At 48.1% G+C, this 24,486-nt stretch overlaps 1 protein-coding gene across 2 annotated transcripts in view; it reads right to left on the bottom strand.

The window, feature by feature from the left end:
- BICD2 (BICD cargo adaptor 2) overlaps positions 1 to 21,923 on the bottom strand; it is a 62,901-nt gene extending 40,978 nt beyond the window's left edge. Inside the window, exon 1 of one of the 2 annotated variants that reach the window (XM_054588006.1) lies at positions 21,583 to 21,901. In XM_054588006.1, coding sequence (XP_054443981.1) covers positions 21,583 to 21,822 — 240 coding nt within the window. In that variant the 5' untranslated portion in view covers positions 21,823 to 21,901. Of the gene's footprint in view, positions 1 to 21,582 lie in introns of both variants that reach the window. The other variant, XM_054588007.1, reaches the window with a different exon arrangement.
- Positions 21,924 to 24,486: the final 2,563 nt, after the last annotated feature.

Here is a 24,486-nt window from a genome sequence, read left to right on the forward strand (position 1 = left end):
AAGGAGGGGGGAGAGAGAGAGAGAGAGAGAGAGAGAAAGAAAGAAAGAAAGAAAGAAAGAAAGAAAGAAAAGAAAAGAAAAGAAAAGAAAAGAAAAGAAAAGAAAAGAAAAGAAAAGAAAAGAAAGAAAGAGAGGGAAGGAAACAACTCCCACTTTTCACGACAACACTGATGGAACTGGAGAATATTATGCTAAGTGAAATAAACCAGGTGGTGAAAGACACAGATACCATATGATCTGACCTGTAAGTGGAATCTGTTCAACAAAATAAACAAACAAAATAAACCACAAGCATGGAAACATGGTACAGACTGAAAGTGACAAGATATGGGGAAAAAGGACAATGATGAAAGAAGGGGAAGGGACTAGACAAAGAACAGGTATGAATGACCCATGAACATGGACAACAGTGTGGGAATTGACTGTGGGAGCAGCCGGGGGTGGGGGAGAGTAGTGGAGGGGAGCAAAGAGGGGAAAAATTGAGACAACTGTAATAGAATAAACATGATTCAATTTTTTTTAATTAGGCAAAAAAATGTCCATTATACATTTGTAGAACTACAGGGAAGACTGAAAACAAACCCTACTCCTGACCCCAGCAGGAAACCAACCAGGCCTGCAGTTTGGTATCTGAAGCAACAAGTATAACACAGGTCAAGCCAGGAGCAGTGACTTCAGCATTCCCATGAGGAAGGCATCCTTACAGAAAGCAGTTCCCAAGATGAAGCTGGCATTTGGGATTCTCAACTCCTTTGCTGTTACCATTCCTGGGCTGACTCAGTCCCGCTCACAACGAGTGGATTCCACCTCTCCCTTAAAGGGCCACCAGCTTGCACCATGTAGGGGCAGCCCAGGAATGCCTTAGGTCTGCCAACTGCCCATCCTACCCCTCTGTGAAGCTCCTTGCCTGATCTTCAACTGCTCCTGGGACCAGGGGCTGGAAGGCTCATGGCCTACTGCCCTACTCAGGTCTTCCTATGCAGGTCTGGGGGAAACCCCACCAGGACCTTACCAGGTAGCTTACAGCGCCTTCAGTCCCTTACCAGTAGCACCATGCCTTGTCTCAAATGGGTGCCGCTGCTGTGAAGAATGCAGCTACTGTCAGGCTCCAGGACCCAACTCTGTCCCAGCGAAGACACAAAAGTCTGGCATCCTGGGGAACCACCGAATGAACAGAAGCACTGCCACTTCAGCTCACCAATGGTCTTGACTACTGATCAATGACTGTCATCACCACAACCTCTGTATCGCCCAACCAGAGCGAGGAGCCCCTTAAGTGTCCAGTGCCCCTTTGCCAGTTCAAAGTGGCATCCTTACCAGAACCCTGCTGTGGGGAGCAGATTCTCAGAGCAAGTGTGCACCACCTTGGGCAGGGCACTGGCCTGGACAGAGCTGGGCCATCTGGAAGCTGGTGCTCAGGGAAGGAAGGCTCACTTCATGTAGTCACCATCTGCTGGCACACTTGTGCCCAATGGACCTCCTGCAGCCCCACCTAACTGGCTGAAGTTGTAATTCACTGCTTCTATCCTGAGGGAGGGAAGAGCATGGAACTAGGCAAGGAAGAGGAAAAAGCAACTCAAGCTGGCCTGTCACAGTCGTGCTCAACAGATATTGATGGACTGATGGATTCCCCCCAAGCCACAGGGCTTCACCATTCACTAGTCATAGTGGGATCTGGCAACTCTGAGGACTGGAAAGAATACCTAGTATGGTGGGGGTTACTTGTGACATGGGGACTACACTCAGACATTATTTGTGTGGTCAACTCCCTCTGTAGGAGCCCATCAGCCCTGCAAAACCCCACTTCTACAAAAGACTCATCACACTCAAGAAAAGGATCAGACCTGAGAAGTGGATAAAGATATAAGGTCAATGACATTATTATGAGATAAAAATTTGATACCATTAAGAGATTAAAGTCTTTGTCAAAGGTTGATTAAACTTATCAACACTGAATTTGCTGGCCCAAACACCTTAGCAGAAAAGAACTAGTAATGGCAGACATTCAAGAATGTGTCAACTAGAGATCTGGCATCTAGAAATTGCTATCATTTGGCAATACGCAAATAAATCAGAATTAGCATCAACACAACACAGAGAAGATAACAGCAGGATGAAGGCCACAGACTTCTTTTCAAGACAGCTTTTCCCTAAGGAAATGAAGTCGCAATGGGATGGAATAACATCACATTAATATAAAAAGGGAAGAAAATCCACACATATTGTGCACCCACCATGGTAGAACAAAATAAAAATATATATTTAAAAGTTTTCTGTACATCCAAAACTATCCTTTAAAAAAAAGCTACTAAAAAACATATTAGCATGCACCCAAATACATGGAAATTGATCTCTTCAATGTCTGTATCAGAGAGGTCATACAGAGAAAAACAACAGGAAGTCAAATAACAAGAAACAGAAACACTGCATATCAGAAAGTGGGGGTCCCTGCCAAAGTTGTACTGTGCTGAGGGAAGGGCTGCACTAAAAATAGGCATTCAAGATAAAGAAATACAGAAACTGAACAAAGTGACAAGTCTCACAAAGGGAAAATAACACAACAAAAACCCAAACCCTGAAGAAAAAAGCAAAAGCAACTAAATTAGTATATTTTCTCAACCTGTGCAAAGTCCATGTCACTAAACCAGGGGTGGGCAGGCCTATGCCTCCCCCCTCACACACCCCCCCAGGACTGTCAGGCACTGGGGATGGTAGAATCAGGACTGGAACCCAGAGCTTCTGTCTACTGCCACATCCACTCACAGCAGGAGACAGAGCAGAGGAAGGGGAGGGCGGATGGTCAGCACAGGCTCAAATCAATCCACATGCCCAAACCCCTTCAGGAGCTCCACAAATCCTCCCTTCAAAGTGAGGATCTTGAACACCCACAGTGACCACGCACACAAAACCTCAGTCGAGACCTCAGCAAAAAGAAGCAACAATCCATCTTGAGAATCATTCATGTGCCCCAGAAACACAAAACTAGTGGCATCCATTCAACTTAAAAATTTGATTCAGCACCTAAGCGATCAAAAGAGGCCAAGTAAACCATACAAGGACATGTGTCAGAAGTGGAACCACAGACAGCGTAATGTTTAGAAAGAAAGAATTCCATCTGCACTAAGATGTATTCACTATGATCTGGCCTCACTTTTCAATTGAAGCTTCAGAAAAATGTATGTGGTAACTTTCTTTCTTAATGTTAGAAAAAGAGCATTTATATAGTAAATCTCCCATACAGCAAACATTAACAAAGAACAAAATGCATTAATAAATAATGGACAAGCACTGGTGTCACTCCCCTTAATTAAAAGGCTGAGGCAAGAAAATCTCCCATCACATTTCATAGAGACTAGAAGAAACAGAAAAAAGGATAAAGTAATTCCATACTGTTTGCAGGTGATGATTTTAACTAATAAACACCTCCAAAAGGTTATTTAGAGATCTCCAATCCCCCCAAATTAAATTATTAGGTTAGGAATACATAATTTAAAAGACCAGCATTTAAACCTCAGCATCAAAAACATTAACACTTGAATATTATTTGAACTAGAAACATAAGTCTTATTCAAAGAAAATGATAGATATACTAATGAAAAAGGCTGAACCTAGTCATAGCATGGAGTTCACCCCAACATGAGCAACACAGCTCTATGCCTGAAGGAAACTGTCCAAATTCTCTGGGATTACTTCAAAGTAACAGTAAAATTTATCTAGCACATTTAGAAAGCAAAAAGACTCTTCCTGTCATCTCCCCTGAAAAAAACTTAAAGATATAATTCACATATCGTAACATTCAAACTTTTTGTTGTACAATTCAGTGGCTTTTAGTATATTCATAGGTTTGTGCAACCATCACCACTATCCAATTCCACATTTTCATCACCACAGAAGGAAGACCTATCCCCATTACCAGTCACTCACCAGCACCCCTCCTCCTCGCCCCCAGACCCTAAAAACCACAAATATGTATTTTCTGTCTCTTTGGATTTACCTACTCAGGACGTTACATATGAAGGGAACCTCACAATACCTGATCATCTGTGACTGGCTTCTTTCACTGAACATGACTTCAAGATTCATCCATGGTGTAGCATGTACCAGTGAGACAGGCTTAAATGGAGGAGAATCCTCTCCAGTTACTTTTAAGCCTCTCCCAGATAAGTTAAAAGTTTCTCTACAGGCACTCCCCAAAGAACTCCCCCACTCGCACCTGCGCCAGTTGATGCCAGCCCATTGCAGTAACCTAGAAAGCAAAGAAATCTACTCTGCACCTGCATGAAGAACACACCCTATATAAGACAGAACCCTGGCAGTAGTTCGGGAGCCACACATACTCTTCATTAGCGAGTGCTCCCTTAATGCATCAAGCTCCCTCCTTTTCTCCTTTCCCGCCACCTTGTTTTCAGTAAACCTCTTTTTTTTAAATCTGCTTCACCCCCTCTCTTGATTTCTATCTTGAAAGGGGGCAAGAACCCCTTCACCAATAACACCAGCACTTCACTTCTCTTACTGCCAAACACTGTCCTATTGTATGAATGGACCACATCTTCCATCTGTTAATGCACACAGTGGTTTCCACTGTGGGGCTGTAAAAAATAATGCTTCTGTGAACACTTATGTATGTATGCTTTTGTGTGGACACAAGCTTTCAATTCTCTTGGGCATATACATAGGAGTATACACCTGGGTCTTATGGTAACTCTATGTTTAACACTTTAAAGAACCAACAGACTATTGGCCAAATCAGCCGTACGGTTTTTCATTCCACCAGCTAAGTGTGAGTTTTGATTTCTCCATTTCCTTATCAACATTGTTATTGTCTCTCTTTTGATTTTAGCCATCCTAGTGGGTGTGAGGTCTCTTCCCATTTAAAAAATATTAGTAACAATAATGGCTACCACTCATATCATTCTCCATAATGGTATTATTTCACTTAATGTCTAACTCAAAATTCTCTGGAAAACTGACATTTCCATTTAACGGACAAAGAAACAAATGCTCCAAGAGGTCAAGGCATCAGCTATTCCAGGCAAAGGCACATCTAAAACTCTGGGCCATCCAGACCCTCACGCCAGCTCCTTCCACTGCACTAGCGTCAGAAATACTGGAGGGGGCAGAAGGAGCTATAATCAGAGTAAACAAAGAAATGTGACATGTCAGTAAGGAAAAAAGGCGGACACCCCATAGAAAAACTGGCAAAGGTCCTGAACAGGTTCTTTACAAGTCTCCAAATGGGGAAATGCAAATCAGCACCAGGATGGCAAGAAGACAAGATCAGAAAGGCTGGAGTTAAACACACAAAGTGCCAGTTTGGGTGAGGAGGATGGTGAGAGCCAGGAGCACCCACACTCCAACTACCCTGGAAACTGCCTATCCTCCACTCACCCAAGGGCCCCATCCAGGTGCCATCCATATGCATGCTTACAGTGGCACAGAGTCCGACAATCCAAACCTTGGATAAGAAAGCACCGTAAGTCCATAAGAACCCTACCAGTGACAAATGCTGACAATATGCAAATTCAGGCAACACCACTCCGTGACACCAAATGGTGAGTAAACAAATAAAACCCATGCCAGGGGACTGCCTACAGTAAATCGAAAATAGGGAAATTCAGAGCTAGAACCATTACCCCTGGACAAAGTCAGGGCCCAGTCACTGGGAAGCTGACAACATGCCACTGTTCATCTGTGGGGCTATGTGGGGCCATCAAGCTGTACAACTATGATCAGTGTAGTCTCTGTAATTATCTTAACACTCCAAAAAAAAGCTCATTTTAATAAAAAAGGAGTACAATATGACAATCTTCAAAACTATTAAAAATAGGCCCTGGCTTGTGTAGCTCAGTGGACTGAGCATCGGCCTGCAAACCAAAAGGTCGCCCGTTTGACTCGCAATCAGGGCACATGCCTGGGTTGCAGGCCAGGTCCCCAGTAAGGGGCATGCAAGAGGCAGCCACACACTGATGTTTCTCTCTCTCCCCTTCCCTTCCTCTCTCTCTAAAAATAAATAAAAATCTTTTTTATAAAAGGTTTAAAAATAAACAGTAAACAGTAAATTATATCTCAACAAAAAGTAAACAAATAAAGTACTTTCTAAAACTGAATACTGAAATAGAAGCAAACCATTAAAAAGGACATAGTGTCTGAAATGTTATCCAAATGCACGACACTAGGAGACGAGACGCTCAGAGCCTAGCAGTGAGAAAAAAGCAGGCAGCAGAATGCCAAGTGTGACCAGAAGTGGTGTGCACATGCACTTAAAGTCTGTGCATTTCCCTCCATGTAATTATAGCTAAAAGATCAATGAAACCCAAACCAATGAACCTCTGGCTGGAATATACCCTAGGGATCCAAATCACTCCTTACTGATGAGACAAGGCATCAGAAACAAGATGAAAGACAAACTTCCCATAAATCACTTCAACAAAAACCTGATACAAGTATGCAAGGTCCTGTCCTGGCCAGTGTGGCTCAGTCGGTTGGAGTGTCATCCCATAAAACAAAAGGTTGCATGTTTGATTCCTGGTCAGGGCATGTGCCTGGTTGCGGGTTTGATCCCTGGTTGGGGTGTGTGAGATAAGCAAATGACAGATGTTTCTCTCCCTCCCTTCCCCTCTCACTAAAGGATGTTCTCTGGTGAGGATAAAAAAAAAAGAAGCCCTGCAGCACCCAGAAACAAAGTGGTTCCAAGGCCCAGCCAGCAGCCCTGCTCAGAAGGACCAGCTCTGCTCTCTGCTCCAGTGTCCCCACCAGGCCGTCTGCACTCTCCCAGCTCTAAGGGATCTAGGGAGAAGATGAAACAGCTAGGAGAGGCCCAGGAGAGTGGGTTATAACACAGACCTACACACTTCACAGTCTGTGCCAAGATGAGCCCATTAGCTTCCCTCCTGGGGGGGATCTCCTTTCACAGGTGAGAAACTGAACTCTGAGAACAAACTCCGTATCGTTTCCCAGTGGAACCACCAGACAAGACAGGAAAAAGGTGGAAGAATTTGTTGAAACTCAGCCAACGGGTTGGCTGCCTGAGCCTCAGAATTACCCAGGGATTCAAAAACATCCATTCCCAGATTCAGGCACATCTGCCAATTGGCCCTTCCCAGTCTTGGGGTCTGGGCCCTAGAATCTGGCTTACTGGGACAGTACCTGTTAATACTCGGGTCTGGCTAAAGCCAGATCTCCTTCACACAGATTTACGGAGATTATCTCCATCCTGGTACTCAGCCCTGCCACCCCCAGGTGCTAGGTAACTGAAGTGTCAGAGCCCAAGAAGAGGCTGGCCTTTTTTCCCCAGAGAACCAGGGCAGCTGTCTGTGTGTCCATTCTGGACAAGAGGAGATGGACTTACCTCATGGGAATGGCCAAAAAAAGGTGAAAGCCCAGGTCCACACAGAGCCTCATGCATGGGTGTTGTTACTACGATCCCCAGAGTCAGACACTAGCAACCCCAAAATCCACCAGAGCGGGACGGGTTAGTGATTCACGCACAGAGCTCAGAGAAAACCAACAACCAACACGTGCAACTCCATTGCCTCTCAGAGAAGCCAGACACAAAAGTCAACTGGGAGCAGCTATCAACAAAGAAGTCTAGAATAGAGATTGCTCACCATATTGAGGTCCCATGCCCAGGGGAAGACGAGACTAGAAGGCACATTAGGATGACCCTTACTGAGTGGGGTCTGAGGGAGGCCAGGCCTGACACCCAGATACACAGTGTGGGCCAGGGTGCCTTTTCACACAGGGAGGAACACAAGCACTGGTGCACCTGGGCACCCCATGCCAGGCACTGAGTCTATGCCCCCTCAGTGGGTTGCCTGCTGAAGCCGTGAGCCCACACCTGGCAAGGGACAAGTGCTCAATAAATACCTGTTGACAAACTGGAGGACAGGGAGGATGTGGGAACACTGCAGGGGATTGACAGGCCCACACCACAAGTGGGCAATGGGAACAACAGGAGTCTCCCCAGGTCTGCTGGGAAGGCCAGGGGTATGCAGGTTTTGGGGGAGACACTGCTCCTCCTAGCCAGCAGGGGACACACTCCCAGTGACTCAAAGGCAGAATGGCCCCCAGCCTCATCTCTCTAGCTGGGTCTACCCTCTGCTCACGTACACATCCAGAAAGAAGTCCTCTTTAGGCCCAGCTCAGGGCAGCTGGTAGCCCCGACCTAACAGGGTGATGCAGACAAAGAGGCAGGCCTCCCCAACAGCACACAGACAAGGGCTGGGAGCATTCCTGGGCCCCCAGTGGAGACCCAGGCAGACGAATGTAGAGTGACACTCCACCACATAGGCAGGGAGTCTTCAGATCCCAAGGTAAGCTGCAGGGACAGGATGGGACACCCAAACTCATCTTTCCCCTGGCATCCTTCCAGAAGCATGAATACTCCCATCTCACTCATCCCGCCCATGTCCCACCCTGGGACTGACTGGATCCATCTGGGCATGGGCAGTGGTGGGTGTGGGAGGCTTTGGAACGCCTGAAAGTTTATGAGGTGATCCTGACCTGCAGAAGATGCAATAACACACTGGCTTTGCAGGTGCTTCCACAGGAATGCAAGTCAGCCATAAAAACCAGAGCCAGGTCTCACGGACGTGCCAATTTACCCAAAGGACCCTCATGACCACTCCAGAAGAGACCTCAGCTTACTACCCTCACTCAGCCTGCTCTTCCCATCCAATCCCACCTGGTATGAAGTTTCAAGAAGGACCCCCCTCCCCAGATGTACTCCTTCCTTTCTTGCTCCAAGGGCATGTCCTGAGCAGACAGTGGTGGTAGGCACGGCCAGGAGCGCCTGGATATGTTTAGAGGCAGCTTAGGAAGGCTCAGCTACAGAGGTAGGTGTGATTATTACCAGTGGAGCGTCAGTCAAAGCCCTGAGTCTCCCTGCCCCCTCCCACCAACCAGGATGGCCCAGGGAAAGAAGGGATTGGTTGGGAGGTGGACCCACCCACAGTTTACAAAAGTTTGGGAAGTTGATTGGTCCCATACCCAAGCTAATATAAACCCAGGGGAACAAAGAAACACTCTCTTGCTCTTGCTTGTGACCTGGACTCACACAGTGTACTCACCTGTTTTCTCCATGGGCCACATGGCCTTAATAGCTCTCTTGCCCAGCTAGTGATGCACGGGCTGGTGCATTTATGGACTCTCTTGTCTGGGAGTACATGACCTTGCATACCAAGCAGCCACATGGCCCATGGACTCCAGGAGGGAGCCTAAAACAGACAGTAGCTGGGAACAAGCTAAGCTCCAGGGATGACCACTTAGCAGCCGCCTGCAGGCTCCAAAAGATTATATTTTAAATTGGAACAGAAGCTCTAGACACTGCCTTTTGTTTTGATCTTGCTAAGGTGATGGTCCGTTGATAGAGAGTTCACCATTCTTCCAGGCTGTGCAGCTTAGCACCAGCACCTGCCTAACAAATTTGGCTTTTGTGGCAGCAAGCAGACAAACCCCTTTTTTGTTTGGTAACACAATCTTATTTGATCTTCACAACAGCCCTGCAAAGTAGAAACTTTCATCACTCCCATTTCACAGGTGAGCAAACCAAGGCTCAGTGAGGTAAGATAATTTGCCTGATTGTCACTATAGGACGTATTCTAAAAACCACTTTTCCTCTTCCCAGAGCTGGGGTGCCCTGGGAAGGGTGGAGTGTGCTGGAGAAAGAGCAGGTTGTGGGGAAGCTGGCCCCAAGAGGTCTCAACCGCCTCACATGGCAGGAGAGCAGGGAGGAACCTGGGAAACTGATAAGATCCCTGCATGAAGTCCTCCTGGAAATGGGGGGCAGCACAGAGGCTGTGGGCACACCTGCACACACCCTACCTGGCAAATAGCCCTCATCATCAGACCAGCGTGCCAAGGGCCCATACCCATCCCAGTTGCAGAAGGGTCACATATGTAATATCTGTCCTCTCCACCACCCCACCCTTCTCACGGTATGACTTCCAGACTCAGTTTCCCTTCAGAGCACCTACAAACTGGCTGTGGTGATCAAAAATATGGGCTGTGGTGGTTGTCACCACTCCCACCATGTCTGTCCCATATGCCCACTCCCATTGCTTACCACTCACCCCAGCTGCCCTGGGCAGTGTCCAAACACTGAGCTGTTGTTAGAAAACTGGCATCCACTCTTGGGCAGGAGGGATTTCGCCAAAACTGGGTGCTATTTAGAAAAAATTACACCCTAATTGCCTCAGTGTCAGCAGATAGGGTTCTAGCCAGCTGAGCCCTGTGGCTGCTGGCAGTCTCCACAGATCCTGGCTGCTCTGCCCAGGGACACAGAGGCCAATCCTGGGGCCTGGGGACAAGCCACCATCTTCTGCAGCAGCTGGCTGCCTGACACAAACCTCTATTCAACAGTGTTCAGTCAGGGCAGGATGGGCAGCTGTCCAGCTCCCATTTGTCCCAGGCCTCAGAGGATGGCTAGGGCAGAGCAGATGGGAGTGTGTTGGGCTGGGGAACGCCAGGAGAGCAGCCTGGTTGGAGTGGGTGGGTTGTCTCTAATCTCAGCACATTTCCTGAAGTTATTAGCCCATTTCAGGAAGGGACACCCAGCAAGCTTCAAGGTTATCAAGTGCCCAAAGACTCTAATTCAGGTCATGTCCTCAAAGGACCCAGGGCTCTGCTGCCTCAAGATGAGAATGGAACCCATCGGGAAGGTGGGTGTGGCTGCAGCGATGATTAGATGCTCACATGAGCATGGAGAGGCTCTAGGAGGTACATGGGCCTGTCAGCAGCTACAGCCAGGATGAAAGGGTCTCAGGGGCTGAATGAGCTCCACATTTGGCACTCTTTGTCACAGTCACCCTGGCAGTGTCAGTCCCAGGTGCTCTGTGGAACTGATTAAGTATCACCTGCCATGATGGGCTCCCACACCCCGATAAAATGGGAACACTGACCATGAAAAGAGTGAGAAACTGAGGCTCAGGGAGGGACAGCCATGATCCTGAACTAAACCCAAGTGTCTAGACTCCCTGCCTCAACCCTCCACCCCAAACACATGGAAGTTGCCGGAGGTGTAAGGTCTGCAGGATCCTTCCTGTGACATCTGTGACACATCCATACGTGCACACATGGTCCACTCCATCATAACATGGACATGAGGGCCCAGGACCTACCATTCCTGACTCATCCTGGACACCATCCACAGAGACTGCCTGGGCCAATTTTGCACCCCAATCACAACAGCACCAACTTTGCAATAGTCATCATGCAAATCACAAGCAAGGAAAGTATGATGTCAGGACCTGACCCACCACTCTACACGTTTGGCCCAGGCATGTTCCCTCTCTGTGCCTCGCTGCGCCATCTGGATCCTGAAAAGACGGAGGCATTCCAGACTTCAGCTGGCATGGTAGGGCATGCCACAGTGGAGGTGAGACACTGATGTCAAGAGAGCATGGGGGAAAAGAGGTGTGCACCACCCACAACAACCATAAATCTCATAGTGGATTCCTGCAGAGCTGGCCTGATGCCAGTAAAGAGAGGCGCAGGAGTAGGTACAACCTGAGCTGGCATCTAGTACCAAAGAAGGGGCCAGACCCAGAAAGGTGCTCCTGAAGGGTGGTGGGCACCTGAAATGACAGTAGAGGCAATTGCAACCCAAACAGAAACGTTGGTCACACTTTTGGAGGGACCTAGCAGCCAGCCCATACCCATGGGGCAAGCAGCCAGTGAATGTCTAAGCGGGACTCAATCTCAGGTCTGACCAGTAGCTGCCACCACACCCCTCCCCTAACTGCCACCACAGTCAAATGCACAAGCTACAGTAAGTTAAGCAGCTTGCCAGTGGTTCACCAGAAATAGTCACCCCTGACTGAGCTGAATCAAAAATGGAAGGTCCCATGGAGGACACAAGCCTCACATTTGTTCTCTATTGAGAATCTGACCAACTATACTAGTGATTTTTCTTCTTAACTATGTGCATCCTACTATTTTTTCTCAAGATTTAAAGAGGCAGGAGAGCATCATCAATTGACAGTAACCAGGACCAACCCTGCAGTTTTGGCCCACTGACCTAAGTTAGGTGTGCAGTCACACAATAAAAACTATAGGGCTGAAGAGAAAGATTCGCCAATGACAGGAAAAAGACAGAAACCCAATAATACACAATCAATACAGCAGGGTACTGGCAAAAGGACAATCGCACAGATCAACAGGACAGAAAATGGGGTCACAGGGCCAGGAGCAGACCCACACACATAAAGTCAACTGATCACTGACAAAGAAGCAAAAACAATTTCAAAGAAAAAGTATAACCTCTGCAATAAATGGTACTAGATATTAGGAAGAAAAAAAAAAAGAATCGGGATAGACCTTAAACCTTTCACAAAAACTAGTCAAAATGAACCACAGACCTAAATGTAAAATGCAAAACTATAATACTTATAAATAAAAACATGGGAAAAGAATCTGTGACCTTGGGTTTGGTGATGAAAATCTTAAAACCAAAACTATGATCTGCAGAATGGTATTAAAATTAAAAATTCTACTCTGTGAAAGACATTGTTAAGAGAATGAAAAGACAGGCCAAGAAAACATTTGCAAAGTAAGATCTGTACCCAAAATAGACAAGAACTCTCAAAACTCAACAATAAGAAAACAACTCCATTTTAAAATTAGCAAAAGATCAGGACACCTTAAAGAAGCTATAAAGATGACAAGTAAACACATAAAACAATGCTCAACATCATATGTCATCAGGGAAACGCAAATTAAAACGAGGTACCACTACAAACCTATTAGAAAGGTTAAAACCCAAAACACCACCAACAAATGCTGGCAAGGATGTGGAGCCACAGGAACTCTCATTCATTGCTGGTAGGAATACAAAATGGTGCAACCACATTGGAAGACAGTTTGGCAGTTTTCTTACAAAACTAAGCATGCTCTTAATCAATAATCTGGTCAGCTCATGCTGTGAAGGACCTTTATTTACACCCCTTCCTTTGTTAAGACATTTGCTTTATTTACACCCCTTACCTGGTATCGTTAAGACATTTATTTACACCTTTTACCCTATATCTTTAAGGCACCTTTACGTCTACTTCCCCCTTATCTATAGTCTCTATTGTTGATTCTAGTCTCCTCTCAGACCCATGAAAATCAATGAATTCCTGTCACTTGTTTTCTTAAAGGTATCTATTCGCTGTGAAACTTAACTTGCTAATATAACAAGTGTACGTATGCTTTCCTATTACATACCCCACTAATAAGATTTTCAATGAAAGCCTTGGAACAAAGGGCAATGGGGCCTTCCCCACTAGGGAGATGTGCCAGGGGCCTCCCCACTGAAGGGAAGGAGCACGGCCTTATCCAGTGAGCGGGAAATGCCCCTGTCAGCTCTCCCAGCAGAACAGTGTTTGAGACGTTTTGTGTTTTATCCCCCTCATCCGGGACAACCCCGGGACAGGCTCTACGGTTTTCAGAGCCCTGCTCCCACCTCAGCTGGCCTCAGCCGGTTTCCCTCAGGTTTCAAGAAGCTCTGCGCTCTCTGCAGCGAAGCCCCACGGTGGCAGGCCCCTACAGCCACCGCGCAATGCAACATTTCAATCCCCAGTCAGGGCACATACAAGAGGCAACTGATCAGTGTTTCTCTGTCACATTGATGGCTGTCTCTGTCTGTCTCTCTCAAATCAATTAACATGTCCTCAAGTGAAGACTAAAAATATAAATAAAAATTAATTAATTCCCAAAGACTAACCTCAAATGAACCTTTAAAAAAAGAATGAGCCTGGAGAGTCTTGTAGCAATGGAAAGTAAAGAGGTGCTAAGAAAGGAAAGGAGGGGAAAAAAATCATGACAGGTATCTCAATGGGGGGCACAGGAGCCAAATAAAAGAGCTGCTAGGGACCAAATCTGGAACAAGTTGAGCAACAAAATAAAGCAGTACTGGATCATAACCCAAATATAAAACAAACATCCATGAGTCCATACCAATATAAATGGTTGCATAGATAAAGAGATGACTGATAGATAGATAGATAGATAGATAGATAAAGATAGACAGATAGATAGAGAAGAGACAGGTCTCCCATGCAGAAAAATTCTAAATAATGTATGTAGATAATCCCCCTCAAAGAGGAGAGCATGATCCTTACTTAGGGACTCACAGTTTGGAAAGGGATATAGAAACTGGCAAACACTTCAATCAATATCAACAGGAAAAGTCACTGACACCTAATAGGATGTAAGGAGAATGACACTTCACCTCTGTGGTCTAGAACCCTATTCTAATTATAAGAAAATATCAGACAAATCCCAAATGAGGGACATTAAACAAGATACCTAACCAGTGCTCCTCAAAACTTTCTAAATGACCAAATACAAAAAAAGTCTTAGAAACTGTCATAACCAAGAATAGGAGATGTGACAACTAAATGCCACGTGGAACCATGGATGGGGTCCTGGAGCAGAAAAAAAAGCAGGTAAAAACTAAGAAAATCTAAATAAAGTATAAACTTTAGTTTATAAGGGCACATCAACACTAGCTAACCAACTGTAACAAATGTGCCACCCTAATGTGAGATGTTAGTGACAGGAGAAAACAATGCTGGGTGTGCAGGAACTCTCTATCAGTCTATCAGCTTCACAATTTTTCTGTAAGTCTAAAACTTTTCTAAAGTAACTTAATTTTAAAAATTAACTTAAAAAGACAGCACAGCATTACACATGTTAAATAATTTAAAAAGATATAAACGCTGCAATATACACAGCACTTCATCTTGACAAGAGCTAAGGTTTGCCAGTGCAAGAGGTGTCGGGGGCAGGGGGCGCGGTGGAGTGTGCCTTCTGAAATGGGATGGGAAACTGCACCAGATTCAAGTGGGTGGGTCACTGGGTGCAGGTTCTGTGTTCACCTGGTCTACTCTGGGGACAAAAGTGACACATAAGCAAATGCTAAAATTTCATTATGCTCACACTGTTCCCTCAAACATTATCTACTCTGGAAAAAATGTGCACTTTCCAAGCAAGTGTTATAGCAGAACTGACTGCTTCACAGAAGAAGAAACAAATCAACTCCCTTAAAACACCACGTCTCCCTCAGCACGCTGGCCATGACAACACAGCAGGTACTGGTGAGAATACAGACTTGCTCCAAGGCTGTTGCAGGAGTCTGTGCTCCCAGATTGGGTAGAACATTCGCAATCCCAGCCATCTGCACCAGGTGACATGGTAACGGCAGGTGAGGTTTTGGGTTCAGAACTATAGAGAGCCTTCCTGGTATACCCCCTTCCAGGGGCCAATGTCCCTTTTGACTACCCCAGATCTCAGTTTTACAATGCCTGTGGAAAACCCTGGACCTCTGCAGTGCGTGCAGCATGGGGCATGAGGAGAAAGGAGAGAGGGGAGTGCCCAGACAATTCCAGGCAGCGAATCACAAGTGCCTGTAGAATGGGGTCCTGGTCCACTGCCAGGGCTTCAAGAATGCACTGACGTAAACCAAGGAAACTGAAGCCAAGGGAGGGGAACACTCAGGGTCACGTCACGCATTCCTAGGACACCGCATGGGCTATCATCCTCACTCATGGAGCCCCAGCACCCCACCTGTAGAACAAACACAAGAGTCTCCCCTCCTGGTTCAGAGAGAACAGGGCAGCTCTCAGCATCACAGTCAGGACAAACTCAATGGGTGGCCATGAGCCCCAGCAGGCACAAGTAGGTACCATAAAGGGTGGTGTAATGACTAGATGGGTAACAATGACCTAGCAACCCAAGGGCCAGGCCACATGTCAGCTGAAGGCAATCATTCTGGCCAATTTTTTAAAAAAGAAAAGGTAAGAGAGGTGTGCCAGGTCTGAATGGGGCTGGGAGAGCAGGTCCAGGTTTCCCGCAGGAAGGCAGGATGGGTGACCACCATACAGGCACATGTGGTTCTGTCTCTACAGCAGCGAAGTCCTCTGCATGGAATGGATACTGCTTGGCTCCTGATGCAAGCCAAGCAACTAGAAAGATACATTTATGAGCCCAAAACAGGAAATCCAAACGATAACTAGTTAGGAAATGGCATTAAGGAATCACTGTTAATTTTGCTATGTGTGAAAATTCACCTATGGTTATGTTTTATAAAATAGAGTTATTGCTCTAACCGGCATGGCTCAGGTTGTTAAGCATCGTTTCACAAAGTGAAAGGTCACCAGTTCGATTCCCAGTCAGGGCACATGACTGAGTCGCAGCCCAGTCTCAGGGTGAGGTACAAGTGAAAGGCAGTTGATCAATGTTTCTCTCATGCATCGATGTTTCTCTTCCTTTCTTCCCCACCCCCACTCCAAATAAATAAACATCTTTTTAAAAATTTTTTTAAAAAAGTAATTTTCTCAGCACAACACACCACTGTATTTACAGACAAAGTGAGGCAAAGAGAAGACTGCCAGAGATGGAGCTGCCAGAGCAGGTGGGAGAACACAGAAGCCAACCATTCTCTCTGCTCTAGGTATACTTAACAACTTCCCCTAAAGAAGGCCCTAAAGAAGGTAGAAGCCGTTTATGAGGGAAATGATGCAGAAAAACTGACTTTGAAAAAGCAAACCTGGGAAGTGCAAACCACAATTATTTCCCATAATACAACAGACCGAAAGTGCACAGCACCTTCTGAATCTATGGAAACTTCCATGTCTTTATCTACTTGAATGAAATCTGCTTTTCAGCAACTCAAAGGGTAACAGCAAACTCTGTCTTTTTAAAAGCAACTGTTACAGATACTCTAAGCACTTTTTATTTTTTATGGTATCATCTGTATCTCACATACATAAAGTGGAAGAAAAAAGCCACAAGTAGAAATACCAAGTTGTTCCCCACACTTCTCATCATCTTCCTAATTCCTGCTGAGACACTATTCACTTTTACTTTCTGATGTTCCAAAAATGAATAAACTAATTTTAAACACATTAAACTCTAAAAAAGCTGCTGCAGCCTAATCCTCCTTGATGCCATCACTTGCCTTACCCTGAACTGCCTGCTCCACTCTGAGACCCACTCTACCCTTGCAATCCCATCCCTCAGTCCACCTCCTGTGGTGGAGCCCAGCGGGACGGCTGCATTTTATATCCAGGACAGCAGCTGGGCAGTAACACAGGCCCCTCTGCTCTGGGGAATGGCTCAAGGAGCCATACTCCAAACACATGACAGCCCAGGGCCCAGGGCCCATGAGGGCATCACTTGTCAAGAGCCTGCAGGTTTCTGGACACCCACTGGCCCACTTCACCTCACTGTCTAAGAAATCAAATCCTTCCTTCACCCCCAATGTATACAGTGGCCCTTCACCCAGTGTACTGATGTGGAGACGCGGGTCTAAAGCGTGGGGGGGTTACCCCAAATTGATGAAGGGAACACGATCTCCTTCATAGGAAGTGATGGGGGAGGCCCAGCATGAGCATGTGCTGACGTGGCTATGGCTCTCTCCAAGGCAGCTGCTCAGACCAAGGGAGCCTCAACCACCACCATCCTTAATGGGCTCCAGGTACACCAACGCATGCAGTGTCCTGCATCCTAGCGACCCCGACGTCTGGCCCCAACGGGCAGAGCTGCTTGTCCAGGACCACAGAGCTGAGGGCTCAGGCAGGGTCCGAGCCCTCCATGAAGCCAGTGTGAAAACCACAGCCCTGGACACCACATGCTTCACCTCCTTGCCTGCCCAGGTAGGCCACTTTTGGGACACAGGCTCCTGGTCCCAGACCTGACTTCCCTCCTGTCCTACTTTCCTACGAAGACAGCTCTGCCACAGAGTGCCAGTCTTGAGTACAGGGCCATGCCCTGGGGATGCTGAGGTACACTGCTGTTCACCAACCAGGCCAGCAGAAGTAAACAGCCCAGGTGACGCAGTAGTCCCGGATGCCTTTAAAAGTAAAAGAGCCCATAAGATTAATGCACAATCCCCTGCCCAACATACGCTCTGCCTGTGGGACTGCGGGGAGTGTCCAGCAGTATAGCCACAGTGGGCCCTGGAGTCATGGCCTTCTGATGCCCTAGCTGCCTCTCCTGGCTGTTGACCAGGAGTCAGCAGGGCCACCTCAGCACCTCCAGGATTCCCTAGACTACAGCTTCTACTCCAAGTCAGGCTTCTTCATGCTGAAAGCAGAATAATGCACATCCCTGCTCCAGCTCCAAAAGGCCCTGGGACTCCTCCCCCCAACCACTCTGTGCTCCAAGTTCTAGGGCAGTATCAGAGGAGTAGGAGAATCCCTACAGGCTTTAGCCAAAATCAGGACTCTTCCAGCCCTGAAGCAAACACTCAAGGAGGCTGGACCTCACACAAAGGCCTCCAATTACCCTTCAATCCTCAGTAGGCGCCTGCCCTTTTGGGTCAGGCTGCCTGGGCTCACAGTGTTGAGCAAAACACAGCTTCTCTGCATCTACCTCAGTTTCCCCACTGGCACAATGGACATAAAAAGGTGGTACCCCAAGGACTGGTGTGGGGAATGCAGGAGTCAATGGGGCACAGGAAGGCTATGGCAGAAACAGTTCAGCTGTAGGGGTAAGGCTGAGTGGACACTCTCATACCACCTCTCCTGGCCATGACTTCTGGGAAAACATGGACAGGGAACTTTGTACCGAGGATCCCTTGCCACGTTGTCTGAGCTGCTGAGCCTTCCTTAGTCTCTCCCACCCATCTCTACTTCAGTCTCTCCATCCTCTGAGAGATGAGATTACAAAACAGATGGGAAAGAGGGAGCAAAGGGGACAGAGGAGCTGCTTCCACTGGCTCTGCAGCAGCCTTTCGTGTGGCCGCTGAGCAGGCAGGACAGGAGAGACACCCAAGTGTTGGGAGCTGGGCTCAGGCAAGTCCAGAGGCAGTGGAAGAAGAGGCTTAGAAGCATCAGATGGTAAAGGCAGTACAGGATAAGCCAGACTGGAGGCCCCAAGCAGCAGGCTTGGGTTGCCCTCTGGGAGATGAGGTGAGGCCACTCAGGACCACACAAGGCCAAGAAGCAGAGCCCAAGTGGCTGTGGGGATAACAGGAAGGGGATCCAGACCTGACAGGTGGAGGAAAGGAGCTGAGGACACCACCCAGTACCCTTACTAACCAGGCACTTTCTGTGTGCTGGACACCATGTGCAGCTTGTTACACACCAAAGCTCACCAAATTGTATGTGCACCACACATTCAAGATCCTGAGGTGGCACAGAGGCAGCGAGGTCCAGACCTGTCTTCCCACTCTCTGGGAGCCAAGAGATGGTGGGCTGAGAATGCATCAGGAACCCACCTCTGGCCTGAGGCATACCCTCTAACCTTCACATCCCCACCTAGGAGGACCACCACCTTATGGAGCTGCCACCCCAGCACACCTGCACTCTTTAAGCTGCAGCTAAGGTCACAGTGCCTGTGCCCAGCAAGGCAGTTTCCCACCCTCAAAGACAGTATGATCTACGAATGCTGGGCAGGAGTGCAGCCAACTCTGTTTGCAACATAATTTGTTAGTAACCATACCCACTTTAGTTCAAGAAATAAAATGTTAAAAGAATGAAGACGGTTCACTTCTCTACAGGAGAAAAAAAAAAAAAAGGACCCAACAAATACTGGGTGGGGCAAAAACAGGTTTACAGTTTTGAGTACATGAAACAGTTTATTCTTGTATTATTGTTTATTGTTATTTTCCATAAGAACTATAAACCTATTTTTGCCACCACCCCATATTGTCTAGTTAAATCTTGATTTTTAAAATAAGAGTATTTCCACATATGAAACTAGACAAAAATACACAGGTTGACAAGAGCCCGTACTGCCATGAGTGTGAGGGAACTGGTGCAACCTTTCTGGCAACATCTACTGAAATTGATGCACCTTCCTCTAGCTTCTGCCAGGACTTCCCATCTACAATGGGGGAAATTCAAGTTCAGGGCAGTGGGACAACATGTCCAAGGTCATGTAGCCAGTGTATGCAGGAACCAGGAGGTGGCAACAAACTAATAAGCAAGCACCTGAAAAATACCTGCAGAGACTGACAGGCCTTCCTCCAGATTTCCCTAGGACCCACCCTCCAGATAAACCAACTAAATGGAACCAAGATTCCTGCACTGGCCAAAATGTTTGTGTCCACAATAATAAAGAGCTAACAACTGAAAGGTGCTTGAATGAAAACCAGTTCCCTCTGCGATGGTCAGTCTAGTCCCTTCTTACAGGAACACAAAAGGGGACTGTGCGTGGGAAAGGCGGTGAGCCCCACCCTGGAAGACCATGGATACATCCCCCCAACACCAAAATGGTGTAAGAGAAGCCACATGTTACCTCTCTGGTAGAACTAATGCCAGCCAAGGGGCCACTCAAAGGAGGCCCCAATACCTGCTGAGAGACATCAGGACCTCGGGTAAATGAGCTGCTACCTGCCTTCTCACCGCCATCTCCATTTCAGTTATTTACTGATGCTAATGCTGAGCACCTGCTATGCCAGGCATTCGACTTAAAGCACCAAGCACAGATTCATTCACTGTTTTCTCCCCACCTTAAAAAGAGGTCTCCCCAGTGAGGCAGGGAGGCTCTGAACAGTCCAGGCACCCGCCCAAGGCCACTGAGAGCTATGGTGCCAGGAGGTGAGTGGTGGGGGAAGCAACTAGTATAGTGGATCCCAAGACCAAGGGCCAACAGCCCACCCAGACAAGGGAAAAAGTTAGGTGGGAAGGGGCAAAGAAACAGGCCACACACCTGACACCATGCCCACCTTTTCAAATATAAGACCCTCATAACCTTTTCGTGGACAATGTTGCAGAGGGAGAAGCTAAGGCCCCTGCCCACAGGTACATCATCAGCCAGGTAGGGCCTCGGTCCAAACCTGGGTGTTCCACCCAAAAGGCAACAACTCCCTCCTCACTCTCGACAACAGCGCTGGGAGAGAAGCTGCTGTTTAAATCACTGAGAACTACTTCACAGAAGGACTGACCGGGGGACCCAACCTCCTCATCCCGGAGTGAAAACCACACAGGGGACACAAGGCTCTCTCTGAGACAAATACCCACCGACCTGTCACCAGCATGCAGGGAAGAGCCTGGGAGGGCGTCCAGGACAGGAATTGGGAGGAAGCACAGCAGCCCAGAGCACTCATTACGCGATATGGTCAGAAAGCTGTTTCTGGGAGGGACACTGGGGGACCCCAGCTGGCAACGATGGCCACACACAAGGCAAGCCCCCGTCCCAGCCCTTTCCTGGCCTCAGAGCACGCGTGGAAAACACGGAAACCGCTGAAGGCAACTGCGCTGAGACTGGGGAAGCGATCGGCCTGGAGGTAGGTGACGCAGGACCAGGCCCGGCTTTTCTCTGCATCTGTCCCATGCCCACACACTCAATGCCCACACTTTTCCCGCCCCCACCAAACATCGCAGAGAAAACCACCCCACTGTTCCCGAGGCCTGCCACCAAGAGCAAGCAGGCTGGCGACGCGGCACCATCGCAGCCCTGGCAGACGGCCGGCGCCCTTGGGCTGCCGACTACGTCGGCACAGCCCAAGCTGAGTGATCCGCTCGAGAGTCAGCCCGGTCCGGGTGAGGGGTTGGCTCAGAGGCAGGGGTCTGGGTCGGGGTCCCGGTCCGGGTCCGCGTCCAGGTCCGGGCGGAGACGCCGGAGGGCGTGGCGGCGGCCGTCCGCGCTCCTCACCTCCTTAAGCTGCTCCATCTCGCCCCGGATGGCCTCATAGTCCACCTCGAGCTCCTCGAACTGCAGCTTGAGCTGGTGTTTCTCCTCAAGTACCGCCAGCCCGTATTCGGCCGCCTGGATCTTCTCGCGCGTGGTCTCAGCCAGCTCGTGCGACAGCCGCTTCACCTCGGCGCGCAGCCACTCTGGCTGCGCCTCCATCACCAGCCGAGCGTACTCCTCCTCCTCAGACGGCGCCGACATGGTAGCCGTAGCCTGGCGCACGTCTCCTCCACCAGGCTCAAACCCGGGTCCCGTCCGCTTGACCACCGCCCAGCCCGACGGCACCGCGGCCCCCGCGCAGCCGCAGTGGGCTTCCAGCCGCGCGGGGCACTGTGGGTGCCGTAGTCCCGCCAGCGCGACTGGAAGGCCCCTAGTGACAAGAGCACACCCGTCCCAGCCCGTGATTGGCTGGGCCCAGCGCCTAGGGCCTCCACCCACGCCAATTCGAAAGCCTGGGCTGCCGCCGAGGGGGACGTTGTGGATGCCCGCGTCCCGCCGGCGGCGCCGACTATAAAGCCCGTCATGCACCGCGCCTGCCCATCCCCGGCAGTCATTGGTCCTCAAGGCTGCCGTCACAGAGCCGGAATCACGCTATTTTCCGGTGCCCGCGCCTCAGAGCCGCGAGGCTGGAGGCTGGCAGTGGTTTTTGGGCCGTCGGGGAGATGATGTGTGTGTGGCGGGGGTGCTGACACCTGGCCTCGGATCCGCCCCGCCCCTCAGGGTCCCCAAGAACCTTGGGAAGGGTAATTAGACATTTCGGACGTACAGGCTAGGCAGGCCCAGCCCTGCACGTGTGTAGTGGGGAAAATGGTCAAGTGCGCGGTTTAAGGTTTCTAGTAAAGTCTGAGAACCAGATCCGCGTTCTAAAGGAAATGAAGAGCACACTGATTGAGGGCCGGTAGCGGAAGGGCCGCCTTCCCCCCTACTAATTATGAAATGCTTCCGGCCTGTTTCCTAATAACTAGACGTTTCCATGTGCAGTCCAGTGTTCCCATTCTGGATGCCCGACCCTGATGCTGTGCTCATTAGCACGGTTCCAACCTCCTTCAATGGTTGTCATGTCTCCTTACTCTCTCTCCAACTGGGAGAGACTATTCCTCTTTGTCTTTATGACCTTGATCTTCCTAAGGCACGCAAGACTGATGTATCCATAGATTAGGTGATGGTGCACTTTGGCTGGTGGTGCTGAATTGTCAGCATTCAATTGCATCACTCAGATCACTGCTGAGTTTTCCCTTGTAATTACTACTTCTGAGAAGACACTTTGAGACTGCGCCAAAATCCCTTCACTCCTCTCACTTTTAACCCACTAGTTTTCATTTATAGTTCTTGTCCAAATGAATTATTGCCATACTATTTCTTTTCTATTTCCATCATTCCTTCTCCATTTACTAGCTTTGTATTCCAGAGAAAATATATCATTCATTAGCAGTATGGGCCAGTGGGTTCTTATTTTACTCAATGAGTTTTATTCTATTACTCTCCTTATTCATTTAGATGCTCAAATGGCAGATTTAGCCAGTGGGGGCTACTCCAAACTGGCTTCCTTTTCCTTTCAATACGTCATAATTTTTTAGCACTTTCTTACTTTCTAGCACAAGTTGTTCTAGAATCATCTTCTACTCTGTCACAGACCTGGAATCAACCATTTCTCCAAGGAACCCTAATTCCTTGTCATGGTTTAATGTTTCATTTGTATGAAAAAAAGTCATAATTTTAGTTGTGAAATTCTTAAAAAGTTTTAGAGCATTCATTCTACCACAATAAGAGTAGGATGCCCAACAAGCCTAATTTTCCTAGGACTGTACTGGTTTTACCACTGAGAATCCCAAGTCCCAGAAAACCCGAGGACCTAGGCACAACTCTCAGCCTAAGAGGGAGAGATAGATCCTAGAGAAAAGGAGAAGGAATAAGCTTTGTTTCAGCAAGTTTAGCATAGGAGGAGGGACTGATGCTTCAATTAGTGGTCTGTCCAAGGTCACACAGCCTCAGGGCAACATCCCCTTCTGACCCAGGATGGCCAGACTTGGAACCCCCACCTCCACTCCACACCTTCATGTAGAATGGACCTGAGGGGGAAGAGGAGAAGAGCCATGGGAATATCGGAGAGACATTGACCATGGAGCTTTGAACTTGGAGAAGGGGGACAGGCAGGGACCTCTAGATGCTGGGGACAGAGGACCTATCAATGCCACTGTGGGCTTCCTGCAGGAGGGACAGCTGTTCTGGCCATCAAGGTTAGAGTTCTGATGGAGGAAACATGATGTGTAAGTGTTGATGGTAGAGATATCAGAGAAGGATGCCTTGAGAAGGTTAGACCTAAGTTGAGACCCAAAGTATGCACAGGAAATGGCCAGTCAGGCTGCCGCAATAGGAGACTGGCAAGGATAAGAGAGGCAGGGCCTCTCCTAGGCATCTCAAAACCCAGCACAAGTAGCAGCCATCTGCAGATCTCTTTATAGCTAATACTGTGTGATCTGGAACAGAACACAGGTGGTGGCTGACCTTGGATGTGCCAACAGCAATCAAGGCTCAACTACAAGAGGAGGGTATACACAGCCCACACAGTGAGTGCACGTTAAGTATCCAGCTTGTGTGATAGGGAAGGCTCAGCCACTGGATCCTACATGACACCTATTACATTAAGCCACTTTACCAAGCTTAGGAGATGTAGTGGCTCTACCTAATACATAAAAACAATCACAGGAAGATTGCCAAAATAAGGAGACAAAGAAACATGGCCCAAATGAAAGAACAGATCAAAACTCCAGGAAAAAGAACTAAACAAAATGGAGGAAAGCAATCTATTAGATGGGGAGTTCTAAACTGGTTATAAGGATGCTCAAGGAAATTAATGAGGAACTC

The sequence above is a fragment of the Pteronotus mesoamericanus genome, unplaced genomic scaffold, assembly GCF_021234165.1.
Source record: "Pteronotus mesoamericanus isolate MK-2021 breed Mesoamerican mustached bat unplaced genomic scaffold, CSHL_Meso_final scaffold_125, whole genome shotgun sequence".
Classification (NCBI taxonomy): Eukaryota; Metazoa; Chordata; class Mammalia; order Chiroptera; family Mormoopidae; genus Pteronotus; species Pteronotus mesoamericanus.